Source organism: Helianthus annuus, chromosome 7 (assembly GCF_002127325.2).
Source record: "Helianthus annuus cultivar XRQ/B chromosome 7, HanXRQr2.0-SUNRISE, whole genome shotgun sequence".
Taxonomy (NCBI): Eukaryota; Viridiplantae; Streptophyta; class Magnoliopsida; order Asterales; family Asteraceae; genus Helianthus; species Helianthus annuus.
Genome location: NC_035439.2, coordinates 116,670,056 through 116,683,121, shown reverse-complemented (window position 1 = coordinate 116,683,121; position 13,066 = coordinate 116,670,056). Strand labels below are relative to the sequence as shown.

Below are 13,066 nucleotides of genomic sequence, written 5' to 3'. Positions count from 1 at the left end.
ATTATGGTGGCATACACTATGATTGGAACAGACAAACTTTACTCCGATTTCGAGTATCCTCTTCAGAACGTGAAGATTGAGAATGTTGAGAAAGCGTTCAGGTTGGTAGAAATGAACATTGAAGAGGTTAACAACAAAGAATTTTTCTTAAAATCGAAAAAAATATTTTGTTACATCACGTCTTACCAGTTCGGGAAAGAAAGAATGGGAAGGTAAGGGTAATAACAAGAAGAACAACTTTAAAAACAAAGGGATCGGGTTTGAGAAGAAGACGGCTAAGCAGGTGTTTAAGCCGAAAGAGAAAATGAATGATATTTTTATCGCTGGTCCAACTGTAGATGATGAAAAGGACTATATCTTTAGTCAAAAGGCCGTGGACGATTTCAATACAGCGAAAAAGTTGAAAGAGGAGACAGTCACATCAACTTTTGTCGAGTATGACAAAAGAGTCTGTTATCGCTGGAATGAAATCGGGCACATGGCTAAACAGTGCAAGAAAGTGTTTGAGAAACCTGTTTTTGTAAAACCAATTGTTCAAAAGCAAACTGTAAAAAAACCAACTGTTCAAAAACCTCGACCAAAATCATCGGTTGATACAAAAGGTAAAAAACCAATGGTTTCTCCGATTCATATTCTAAAAAGAGGAGAATCTTTGAAGTCTGAGGATAAGCCAAAATCGACCTTCGAGGTTGGCAAATCTTCCAAGTCTCGCAAGACTTCAAAAATTTATCCTAAAAAAAAAATTTTTGAGAACCAATCATGGGTTGCAAAGTCGAAACCATCTGCCGAGGTCAAAAAGATGGAAAATGCTTTGAAAAATGAAACAAAGGTTTTAAAAGATGATGTTGTCGAGTTTGAAACTGAAATTGATAAATTTCTTGCTGAGTTTCCCCCGATTAACAACAAAGTCAAACCAGTTGTGAAAAATGATGTTCCAAATGTCACATTTAACTTTCCTAAAACAGATGAGAAGTGCGATGTAGTGTTTGGTACTGTTTCTGAGGTTAAGAAATCATGGGCATCATTGTTTGAATAAGTTGATTTGATGTTTGCAGGGGCTGCCCAAGTCTATTCTGTCAAAGTAGATCATGGATAGTGGTGCATCGAGACATATGACAGGGACGCTAGCTCTTCTTTACGATGTCAAATCAATAAATGGAAGTTATGTGGGCTTCGCTGGAAATCAAGGCGGGAGAATTGTTGGACAGGGAACGTTGACAAATGGTGTCATCTCATTTGTCAAAGTGAACTATATCGTGGAGATGGAAAATAATTTACTTAGCATTTCGCAAATATGTGATAAGTCGTTCAGTGTACATTTCACAAAGAATGAGTGTGTGGTTTTAAAACCGGGGTTTAAAATCCCTAATGAGATGGTGTTGTTGCGCGCTCCGCGGGTTTACAACCTTTATATTCTTGACATGAGCGTTGCAACACCAACAACTCATCAAAAACAATGTTTTGTGTCAAAATCAAAAGCAACCGAAAAGGAAATAATTATGTGGCATCGAAAGATGGGCCACATTCATGTCCGTAAAATGAATTTTTAGTACACAATGATTTGGTAGAAGGTGTAAATCTAAAGAATCTTCACTTGAATGATGATTGTGTAGCGTGTAAGAAGGGGAAGTAGACTTGGGAGTCACACCCACCGAAGATACTTAATACGATCAGGTTACCTCTTGAGAGATTACACATGGATCTCTTCGGGCCTGTCAATGTAAAGAGCATCAGCGGAGATCTGTACTGCTTGGTGGTGACTGATGACTTTACAAGATTCTCGTGGGTTGTGTGCTTAGAAAGAAAAGATCAAACTTTTGAGTCATTGATGGTGTTGTTCAAGAAGATGGAAACGGTGTATAAGCTGCCAATCCGGAGAATTCGTAGTGATAACGGAACGGAATTCAAAAACAACAAAATCTATGAGTTTTGCAATGAGAAGGGAATTCTTCATGAATTCAGTGTGCCGTACACACCACAACAGAATGGCGTTGCTGAACGAAAGAACCAGACCCTAATTGAGACAGCTCACCCAATGTTGGTCGATTCCAAACTACCAATCTTCTTCTGGAGCAAAGAAGTATCTGCAGCCTGCTACACATTGAATCGTGTTCTCACTGTCAAAAAGTACAAAAAGACATGCTTTGAGCTGCTGCACCGATATAAGCCGAATCTTGAATTTCTGGAGCCATTTGGGTCTCCGTGTACGTTTATTGATGAGAATGGAAAATTTGGTGCTAAATCAAACGAGGGTTTCTTTGTAGGTTACACAAGCCCGCTGAAGAGGGTGTTCGTACCATGCCTGGGGAAAGTGATTCAAGTTCAGCACGTGGATTATCAGAAGCACACTCCATCACCGCAACTTCCCGGACAAAGATTCATGTTCGATTACGACAAGCTCTGGGAGTCGTTTCAACTACCGGTTCAGCCGAGTGACGAGGAACTAGCAGTTCTGTACCAGTACCAGCAATATATGTCACAGGAGCAAGTGCCTAGACCGCTAGTGGTTCCTTCACCCACCGAGGGTACTCACAATGATGAAGCAGGACCGAGTGGAACAACTCACGAACCACCAGAGGAACCAGCTCCAACATTTGACGATTCTGACGACTCAGAGGTGGAACCCGCTCCAACCTTTGACAAGGAACCAAATGATACTTCAATGGAAGCTGAGGATCAAACCGTTGATCAAATCGTTGATATATCGAACTTGCAATCGGAAGTGAATGTGCCTGACACTCTCATGCCTCGGACTTTGTCTTACCATCCGTCAGAGCAAATAATTGGTGACCTACAAAGTGGTGTCAAAACCCGAGACCAAATAAACCGAGCTCTTACATGTTTCTATTCTTCTGTTGCTCATTTTCAAGAAGAATTCTCATTAAAGTGTTTTATTTCGCAGATCGAGCCCAGGACGTACAAAGAGGCGTTGACGGAGGATAGCTGGGTAAATGCTATGCAAGAAGAGTTGTTACAATTTGAAAAGCTGGGTGTCTGGAGACTGGTCGATCTGCCACAGAATCAGAAATTGATAAAGACAAAGTGGGTTTTAAGTGCAAACAGGATGACAGAGGTGTCGTGGTGAGAAACAAGGCACGACTGGTGGTACAAGGTTTTAGTCAGCAAGAAGGCATTGACTACGATGAAGTTTACGCGCCTGTTGCTCGACTCGAGGCAATTCGGATCTTCCTGGCATTTGCGTCATGGAAAGACTTTAAAGTGTACCAGCTGGACGTCAAATCTGCCTTCCTTTACGGAAAAATCAAAGAAGAGGTGTATGTGGGACAACCGCCGGGGTTCACGGATCCACTGCACAAAAACAAAGTCTATCTGCTGGACAAAGCGCTTTACGGACTACACCAGGCCCCGAGAGCCTGGTACGAGACGCTTTCCCAATATCAGAGGGACAGTAGACATTACTTTGTTCACAAAGGAAGTGGCAGGACATTTGTTGATCGTGCAAATTTATGTTGACGATATCATTTTCGGTTCCACCAACGACGACCTGTGTAAAGAGTTTGAGAAAGTGATGAAGAAAAAGTTTGAGAAGAGTTCTGTGGGGGAGATGAAGTTCTTCCTCGGGCTGCAGGTGGAGCAAATGCCCGATGGAATCTTCATTCACTAAACGAAATACGTGAAGGACGTGCTTGACAAGTTCGACATGACTGAATGCAGTCCTGCATCAACCCCCCTTTCACAGAATCACGGGATTTGTCCAGATGAAAATGGAGTGAAAATGGACGAGACATTGTACCAATCAATCATTGGATCTCTGATGTATCTCACGGCTTCCCGTCCAGACATCATGTACCCGACATGTCTCTGTGCCAGATATCAGTCGAATCCGAAGCAGTCACACCTGACCATTGTAAAACGTATCTTACGGTATTTGAAAGGCTGTCCAAGCATCGGCTTGTGGTATCCTCGATCGGGTGACTTTTCTTTATCAGGTTTCGCTGATTCTGACTTTGGAAGCTGCAAGTAGAATGCAAAGTCCACCACTGCTGGGTGTCAGTTCTTCGGAACTCGACTCGTCACCTGGCAGTGCAAGAAACAAACCGCAGTAGCGCTCTCTACGTGCGAGGCTGAATACGTTTCAGCCTCCAGCTGTTGTTCGCAGGATCCAACAGCAGATGCGCGACTTCGGTTTGCAGTTCTTGGATACTCCGATCTATGTGGACAACGAAGCAGCCAAAAACATTACTAAAAACCCGTTCACCATTCTAAAACGAAACATATTGAAATCCGTCACCACTTTATCCTTGATTGTCACGAGAAAAAGTTAATCCGGATTGAGCACTTGCACACCGATGATCAGAAAGCTGATTTTTATATGAAACCCTTTGACAAAAAGAGATTTTATTATCTTTTGAAATTAAACGGGATGAAAAATCTGCAATCTGGGAGGGTAGTAGAATGTGAAGCCGAGTTGGGCGGCGATCTGACGTGAACCATGTTGTGTTGTCAATTTTGTTTGTATAGTTTGTTTTCTGCTTTTCGATAAAAACGAGAACACAAAAATATGTTTTTCTTTTTAGGGGGAGAAATTCGCAGAAAAATACAAAAACATGATAAAATACGAAAATCTAAAAACATTAGAAAAATTTCAAAAAGAGTTTGTGTAGAATAGGGGAAATGATAGTACATCAGCTAGACGGACACAGTACGCTAAAGAAATGTAACGTCTAAAATGCATTAAACAGTCTCGCTAAAGATGTGTCGATAGGTTTTTGCAAAATCAGTAGATCAGTTTGGGATATAAACCTAAAATTTACTTGCGTTTACGTGGGGAACACCTCCAGGATATATGGGTAACCCCCGAAATCTTGTTTGAAAGGTTTCGTATTCTGAGATACTAGGTCTTTATGCTTAGTGATATCTAGGGTATTATCCCGGGACTTCTGCTGTATGGAAATACTGACCTAGTCCCCGTATAACACTTTACGCATATGCTTTACTCGTAAAGCCTCCCCTCAGCATAAAAAATGATTAAACATTGCAAAATGTCAAATCATGTGCTGTTGTAAAAAAGATTCCTTAAAGGGAACCCACCGTAAAGTCTAAGCCGTCATCTCTCTGCGTATACGGTAGTATCGACCTGAGCTCTCACAGCTCTCGCATTTCACCCCATTACAGATATCATCTAGGTATACTCACCTGTAAGACTGAATACTGGGATCTGGATTCGGGAGTATATACTGAGGTGGGACACATGTAGAGGTTTAAGTCTTAAAACATTAATTCTGTGTCCCAGACAGATTGAATGTTTTGTGAAAATTTAAGAGGATCAGTATATCGGCAATCTACGTGAATTGTTTAAGGGTTAGTATGAAATTAAGCTTAACGGTGCTTGTGTCTGCTCGCCCTAACACACACAAAAAGATTGTGTGTACAGATTTCAGTTTATCCTGTTAAAAAATCCAAAAAGATTTTAAATTTTTCATCTTATTTTCGACAACCGACATTGGGAATCAGACGATCAAAGCTTTGTGCAGATCATGTCTGTTTGATGAAGGGTTGGGAAAGCATGAGATACCTAAACTGTGATTGGTACATGTGTGACAGATTGAAAAGTGTTTGAAGGCTCAAAATGTTCGAAAGTTCATTCATTTGAACTGTTTTCAGATAAAAACGTCAGCATACTTCATAATTCGGTCAACCAAGGTCATTAATTTGGACTTGGTAGACCAAACAGTTGACCAAGGTCATTAACTTGGACTTGGTTAACTGGGTGTGTAGGTGAACAATTGGAAATTGTTAAAAAGTTGAAATTTTGAAAATAATAATTCTGATTTCGCTCATAAATGCATATTAAAAGAGATTTCGCTCCTGGCTGCCTTCATGTTGATTTCGCTCGTAGCTTTCATTGTTGATTTCGCTCGAGAGGTCATATTGACCATTTAGAGCGAAATCAGTCCACATATAAAAGGGTGGCTGATTTCGCTCCTACACCACTTGTCTTATTCCGCTTCAAACAGATTTTCTCTCAGCGAATTCGAGCGAAACCCCCAAAACCTTGTGTTCTAAACGAATTGCTGCCCGTTTCTCACCAGATCTTGTTATTTTCTCAGTGTGTAATCATGGGCAAGGTAGTTTGAGTTCTAATTTGACCGATATCATGCTTATCTTGAACTATCGGCGTATGCGATGAACTGAAACATAGTTTTAGGGTTTTATCTGTTAAATTGGAACCTGAAATCAATCATAGGTTGTAGTTGTGATGTGTTGATCATGTTGGTGTGTGTTAATTGTAACAAATCTGATGACAGTTGATGTTTGTCGAGTCACAGGATGTTTAAGTTTAGATCTAGTGTTTGTTCAGGGTTAAAAGTGAAATTAAAAACATACCCTAGTGTCGGAATTCTCAGATTAACATGTTAATGGGTTCAATTTAACGATTTGATGAGTTTTGAAAGTTTGGACATGATTCCGCTCAAAAGTGATGTTTGTATGATTTCGCTCATAATGTTTGAGTGATTCCGCTCCAAAGCGGATGTTCTGATTTCGCTTCTGAATGATTTCTGATTTCGCTTTAGAATGTATTAGTGATTCCGCTCATAATGTTAAACCTGATTCCGCCCCAAATTAAAGTTAACCTGATTTCGCTCAATGTATCTCATCTGATTTCGCTCCTGATGCATGTTATGTGATTTCGCTCCTAACATGCTTAGTGTGATTTCGCTTGTAATTTCATTTGAAAGTGTTTGTTGTTGAAATTTCTAAGTGATTGATTATTGTATGTTGTTTTTGATGTGCAGGGTTCAAGTGTGATTTTTGATCCTCTTAACAACAGCTGTTGTGACTTGGATGTGAAGAAAAACACAGAGCTGTCAAAGTTCAGCAGTATCTTGGAGTTCATGGGTCGTTAACCTATTTAAAAGGCCTTAACTGATCAACGTCCAGTGTACAAGTCTCATATCAAACGATTTTGGAAGCATTCAACGTATGATGAGGCAAACAAAGTAATTAAGTCAAAAGTGAAAGTGCATAATGAAAAGAAAGAGATTATTGTTTCTGAGGCGCTTATTCGTGAAGTTGTGAATTTTCCGGACGAAGCAGATTCACCAACAAGATTTCCAGAACGAATGATTAAAGGGTGCATGCTCAGAATGGGTTACCAGGGTGCATTGAATGTTGGAAATTATATAAAGTCAAAATTCCAGAAGCACTACAAGTTCATTATTCATTGTATTTTGATGTCACTTAGCCATACGAAGGGAAGTTACGATACGATGCGCGATTATCAGATGAACATGGTTACTGCGTTAGTTCTGAACAAGAAGTATAACTTTTCACACATTGTTTTCCACTACATGGCTGAGAATATTAAAACACAGAGTCGGACTTGGTCTTATCCAAGATTTGTGCAGATGGTGATTGTCACACCCCCAAAAATCCACACGCGGAGTACCACCGCTTGGGAGCGTGACTGACCAGGATCAAGCCATCAATCATGTTGAACATAGCATAATATAAGTAAATAGTTCGTAAACCCCATTCAATACAATTGATGTTCCAAACCAAACATAGTATCAATAGCGGAAGCATAATAATGTGAAACCCAAAGTAAACCATAAGTTTAAATGTCATAATAGTTCATCGTAACAATCACGATCCTTGTCCACAACGACCCGCTTCTCCAGTGCAAGCTCCATAAGTACCTAAGGTCCTGCAAGGCATGCAGCAGAGAGTCAACAACTAGTTGAGCGAGTTCACATATAACAGTTCAGTAATAGTATGGTATGAGTGATAGCAAGTTCGTTCGTTTATATCATGTATCATATTTCCATCGCGGCCTCCCAGGCAGGTGTGCGAAGATATTAGGGGATGTTCATCCCAATTATTCTAGACTAGGTTTATTTGTATCGCGGCCTCCCAGGCAGGTGTGCGAAGGTTAGTAAGTTTAGTTCGCGGCCTTCCAAAGGCAGGTGTGCGAAGATGTCATAGTATCGCGGCCAACCCGTGGCAGGTGTGCGAAGATCAGTTCAATAAGTGTTACTAGTCTAGTAGGTTCGTATTCGTTAAGTTCTACCATCTGAGTATGCACAACAATCTATCAAATCCCATTCCCCACCCGGGAACCCATGCCTTGGCTGTGTGAACTCACCTGGGGTTTGCTCGGTATGCTAAGTATGTGCTCAAAGAAAGTCAATCACGTCCTAGAGTATGCACGTATTCAAATCAGTTTGATTTCATATAGTTCACGTATAAGCATCAACAATGATCATCAAGTAGTACACATCACTATTCAACATTACACCAGTCATGCATAGCGTTTAACATCAGTTAGTTAACTCAGTGAACACTTAACAGAATTTCATCAGAATTACATCAGGTTACTGTGCAGGTTATCCAGTTCGGCGAAACACATCAATTGGCGAAACACAGGGTTGGCGAAACACATTCTGTTTCGTCAAACCTCCTTTGGCGAAACACATTTTCAAATTCGTCAATCATCCTTGGCGAAACTAATTCTGTTTCGCCAAGACTTCTAATTCGCCAAACAATCACATTCGTCAATCATTCACATTCGTCAAGCATTCAGTTACGTCAACATTCTGATTCGACAAACATTCAGATTCGTTAAGGTATCAGTTACGTCAACATGTCAGTTACGGAAAATCATGCAATCAATCATGGAAACCCTAATCATTCTAGCAGCCGCCTAGAACACCTTCAAGAACAATCATCATACTATCATCAGATAAACGTACAATTATCGTAACCCAGAAATCATAATCAACAAAGTTTAACGACATTAAACCGGCATGAACATCGTTAGTTCTAGATCTACCCATCACGTAATCATATCAATCCGATCAGTTAATAGTATTCCTAAATCAACATCATAATTCGCATAGAAATACGTAACCGACTAGTCATGCATACGAAGAAAGATTATCTAGTACATGTACTCACATCCGATTGTAAATCAAGCATACCCAATATGCATAGAGAAATCCAGGGAATCAAGCATAGATGTAACATGAATCAAGGAATCATGAACACATAGATAACTAACCGAGTAGCGGGAACGATGAGTAAACCGCTAGCGGGTTTCGGGAACACACACACAATTGCCGTCTGCGCACAGGAGTTCTAGGGTTTCTGTTTTGCCAAAAAGTATCGAACATAGGTCTGTGCGTGTGTATACGCGTTTCACCCTACTGGGCCGAACTGGGCCTTGGCGAAACTGATTGGGCCGGCGAAACAGGTTTGGCGAAACAGGTTACCTGTTTCGTCGAATGGTTCTTGGCGAATCATAATCTGATTCGTCGGGGTGTTGTACGGCAAAACACATATGGATCCTTAATGGGTTCTACAGTTTAAGTCTAAGTTTTCTAAACAAGTTCATACCAATATCATTCATATTACATCAAGTGCACATTATCCATATTACAAGTCAAGCAAGTCAAACAGTCAAGGTCAATGGTCAAAGTCAACGTGCATTAAATACGAGTCAAAAGGTCGAGTTGTCACAGTGATCGATCATGCTTATCCTGAAATTGAACGAGATTTGAAAGATGATTTATTAGTGCAATCTCACATGAGCAACGAATCATTGAAGCAACTTGCAAGATACCATCCAAATCATCCAGAACCAAAGATAGTTGTTGAACTCTTCGGATTTATCAAAGATGCTAATTATGTAGATCCTGATCTAGTTGATCATCTAAACTGGAGAAACGAAGAAGAAAAGAAGGAAGCAGCTTATGCTGAGGAGCTGAAGACTCTTGAAGAGTTCAAACCTACTCGTAATGATTGGTTTGTTAAAGAACCGAGGAGGCGAAGTAGAAAGGTTACTCCTAAAGTTCAAGAGGGTGAGGGGTCATCATCACAACCAACGAAGAAACAAAAGAAAGTGACAAAGACGTTATTGGTTGATGAGCCTGAAGTTGAAGAACCGACTGTGAATGTTGAGGAAAATCCTTATGCTGGTATTGAAGAAGTGATGTTGGATCTTGGTGATTTAGAAGCTGAGCAAGCAGTTAATGTAGAAGCTCCGAAAGAGAAAGTGATTGATGATATTGAAAGTGATGATGTTAATAAGAGCACTACAAGATCTTCGAGCTCTTCAGATGATGAGATTGACGAAACTGAAAGGTTGAAAAGAATTCAAGCGGAGACAGAGAAAGAGAAGTTGTTGAGAAAGAGAAAGAGGCAAGAGAAGGAAGATGCTCCATATGTGCCATCTCCACAACACGTTTCTGAATCTCAAACACCTCCTTCAGGTGGTAGAAAGAAGGTCGGGGCAAGAAAGAAAATTGTGTCTCCAAAGATCCGAAAAGTTACTCCAAAGATTTCAAAGCCAAAGATCATCTTAAAGAAGAAACTTTCCAAAGAATCTAGGAAACCATCAACACCACCACATGAGCCAACACCACACCAATCACCAATACAATCACCTCCACGTCAACCAACACCTCCACAACAACCTTCACCACCAAGACAACCAACACCACCCAGACAACCATCACCAATACATCTTTCACCACTACATCTTTCACCACCACAACAACAAACCTTTCTTACATCGCAAGAGATCTTTAAAACACCACCAATCACTCAAATTCAACTAACACCTGGTTCTTCTAGGCACAAAGGTCTTCATATTCCTCATGATACTCTTGAAGATATTGGAGATTTTGGCTTTGCTAATGATGAACAAGTTAAGAAGTTGGAAAAGAAGATGGATGATGTGTTGGATGAAAACAAAAAGTTAGCTGTTGAGTGCAAGAAAGTCTCTGATCATGAGAAAATTCTTGAAATGCGTATGAAGAGACTGGAGACTGATAACAAAGAATTGTTGAAGAAGATTGTTACTGATCAATCAGAAATTGATATCTTGAAAGTGCGAGTTGCTGAACTTGAAGAAGAAAAAGCTTGAAGAGATGAACAGAACAAATACTTCGAGTTGAAAAACAAAGAGCTTGAAGCTGAAAAAGCATTTAAAGAGCATGAGTTCTATATGCTAAACAAAGTTGTTGAAAAGATGCTTGGAAAATCAATTGAGCAACAGTTTGAAGAGATCCAAGTTGAAGAACTCAGGGCTAAACGCCAAGCTGAGATAGATGAACAAATGAAAGATAAAGGTAAATGCGTTGAAGGAAGTTCTGCTGTGTCAGAGAGATCAATTGTTCCTTCCTTGGTTGTTGAAAATCCTAAACCTTTAACTGCTATATATGGCCTTTTTGAGGAAGAAACACATCTTGAAGAGCTAGCTGGTGATGATGATGAGGATGATGACGATGATGAAGAAGAGGGTGATGATGAGGAAGATGACGAGGATGAGAAAGTCTTTTCGGCAAGTAGTCATGGTTCTAATAACGATGATGACGATGCTCAAGGTAGTATGGGTATAAAAGTGACTGAAGCTTCTAATGAAAGAACCGTTGATGATTTTCTAAATGATTCTGTGAATGAAGAGTCAGGGAGAGCTGAAGGAAAGGGGGAGTCAGGTGATGATCAGAACGTTGAACATGTTGAGAAGTTAGTTCTGAGATTGGATACTTATCGAGAAGAAGGTGAACATTTTCATACATACACATTGGAAACAATCAAAGAAATGACGCGTATGGTGAATCCTGATTTTAAGTTTGATTTTGAAAAAGAGTTAAATGCGTTTGACATTAACCATCAACCAGAATACGAGTATAAATATGTTGAGGATGCTGACATGTATGACAAGGTTGAGGTTGAGGATTGGACTGATGATGAGGATGTAAATGAAGATACTTCTCAGTTGCCTACGCTGATGGAGTTCTTTACAGAAGAGAATCGAGATGAATTGAGAAGGAAAGTAGCGGAGATCTTGAAAAACAAAAACTTTGATGGTACTCCCAAAGACATGGAAAAGGAAGAATGGAAAAAGTGGTTTAAAGATAGTCACGAAAGGAAGTTCAAAAGACCATTGAAGTACTATCAATGAGATCGAAGTGTGTCTCTTGGTGACATTATTAGCTGGGGTTTCTTACCTCATGTGAATGCTTACGCAATCAGGAGAGAATGTGGGGTGCAGTACTTTAAACGTTTATATGACGTGATGTCATTACCATGGTGGGATGTGGAGGAGCTGTCAAAAGTAAGAACTTTAGGATATCCAGTTCGAAAGAATGATATTCCGATGTGGGGGTATATAAAGTTTGAATCGTTGAAAGAGTTTCGACACTGGAAGCCGCATTACCCTAAAAGAGTGCGGAGGGTAAATCCGGAAACAGGGATTGAAGAAACAATACTTAATGTGAAAAAGCCGAAGACAATGAAGACTATCCCAGTGCCACCAATGGAGCAGGATTTCTATAAAGGCTTCTTGGGCTGGGTATATAGTTACATTTCGACTGAGGATGTCATTACTTATCGAGCAGGAAGTGAGTTAAGAGAAATGCATGTGTATGACCCAATTTGGCTCGTGAATTGTTCTGCGAAGGATATTGAATGTCTATTCATAAACAAGATTCACTATCAGGTTGAAGATAAAGAGCAGGCCATGCAGTTTCAACGTGTTGCTACTCTTTGCTTTCAGAAAGGTATAAACTCTGAAAGTAAATGGAAGTCATCTTGGTGGTCACTCGATGAGAAAATGAAAAGGAAAGCTGAACGTGAAAGTCGAAAGCTTGAAGAAAAGAGAGGAAAGTGGATGAACATTCAAGCTGAAGAAGAGAAGAAAAGAAACAAAGAGAATGACCGAGTAAGGAACTTGCTTAGGAGGAAGCCTAAGTCAAGGGAAGAAACGTTCAGAGCTGTTTGAAGACCCGGAGACAAGACTGAAGACTGCGGCTGTATCCAAGGGGGAGTTTGTTAGTGCACGAATGTCTAAAGCCTATGTCTTAGTCTTGGTCTAGCTTGTATAGGGTCTAGGGGTCTATAATGTTAATTATGTAAAGTGTAGGGGCTGTTATGTAAAAGTTGTGTTGAAATGTTCTAATTTCGCCACAAGTGACATTATGTCATTTGGAGCGAAATCACATCCTTCTGATTTCGCCCGAAATGACACGATGTCATTTGGAGCGAAATCAGACCCCTATAAATAGTGTTTTGTGTTTTCTCATTTGCAACTTCATGTCTA

At 40.2% G+C, this 13,066-nt stretch overlaps 1 protein-coding gene across 1 annotated transcript; it reads left to right on the top strand.

The window, feature by feature from the left end:
* The first annotated feature begins 9,547 nt into the window (after positions 1–9,547).
* Positions 9,548–10,888, top strand: LOC110887583 (caldesmon-like). Its single transcript, XM_022135162.1, has 2 exons — positions 9,548–10,269; positions 10,597–10,888. Exons 1-2 carry the CDS (start codon positions 9,548–9,550, stop codon positions 10,886–10,888), a joined length of 1,014 nt encoding a protein of 337 aa, XP_021990854.1.
* The last annotated feature ends 2,178 nt before the right edge of the window (positions 10,889–13,066 follow it).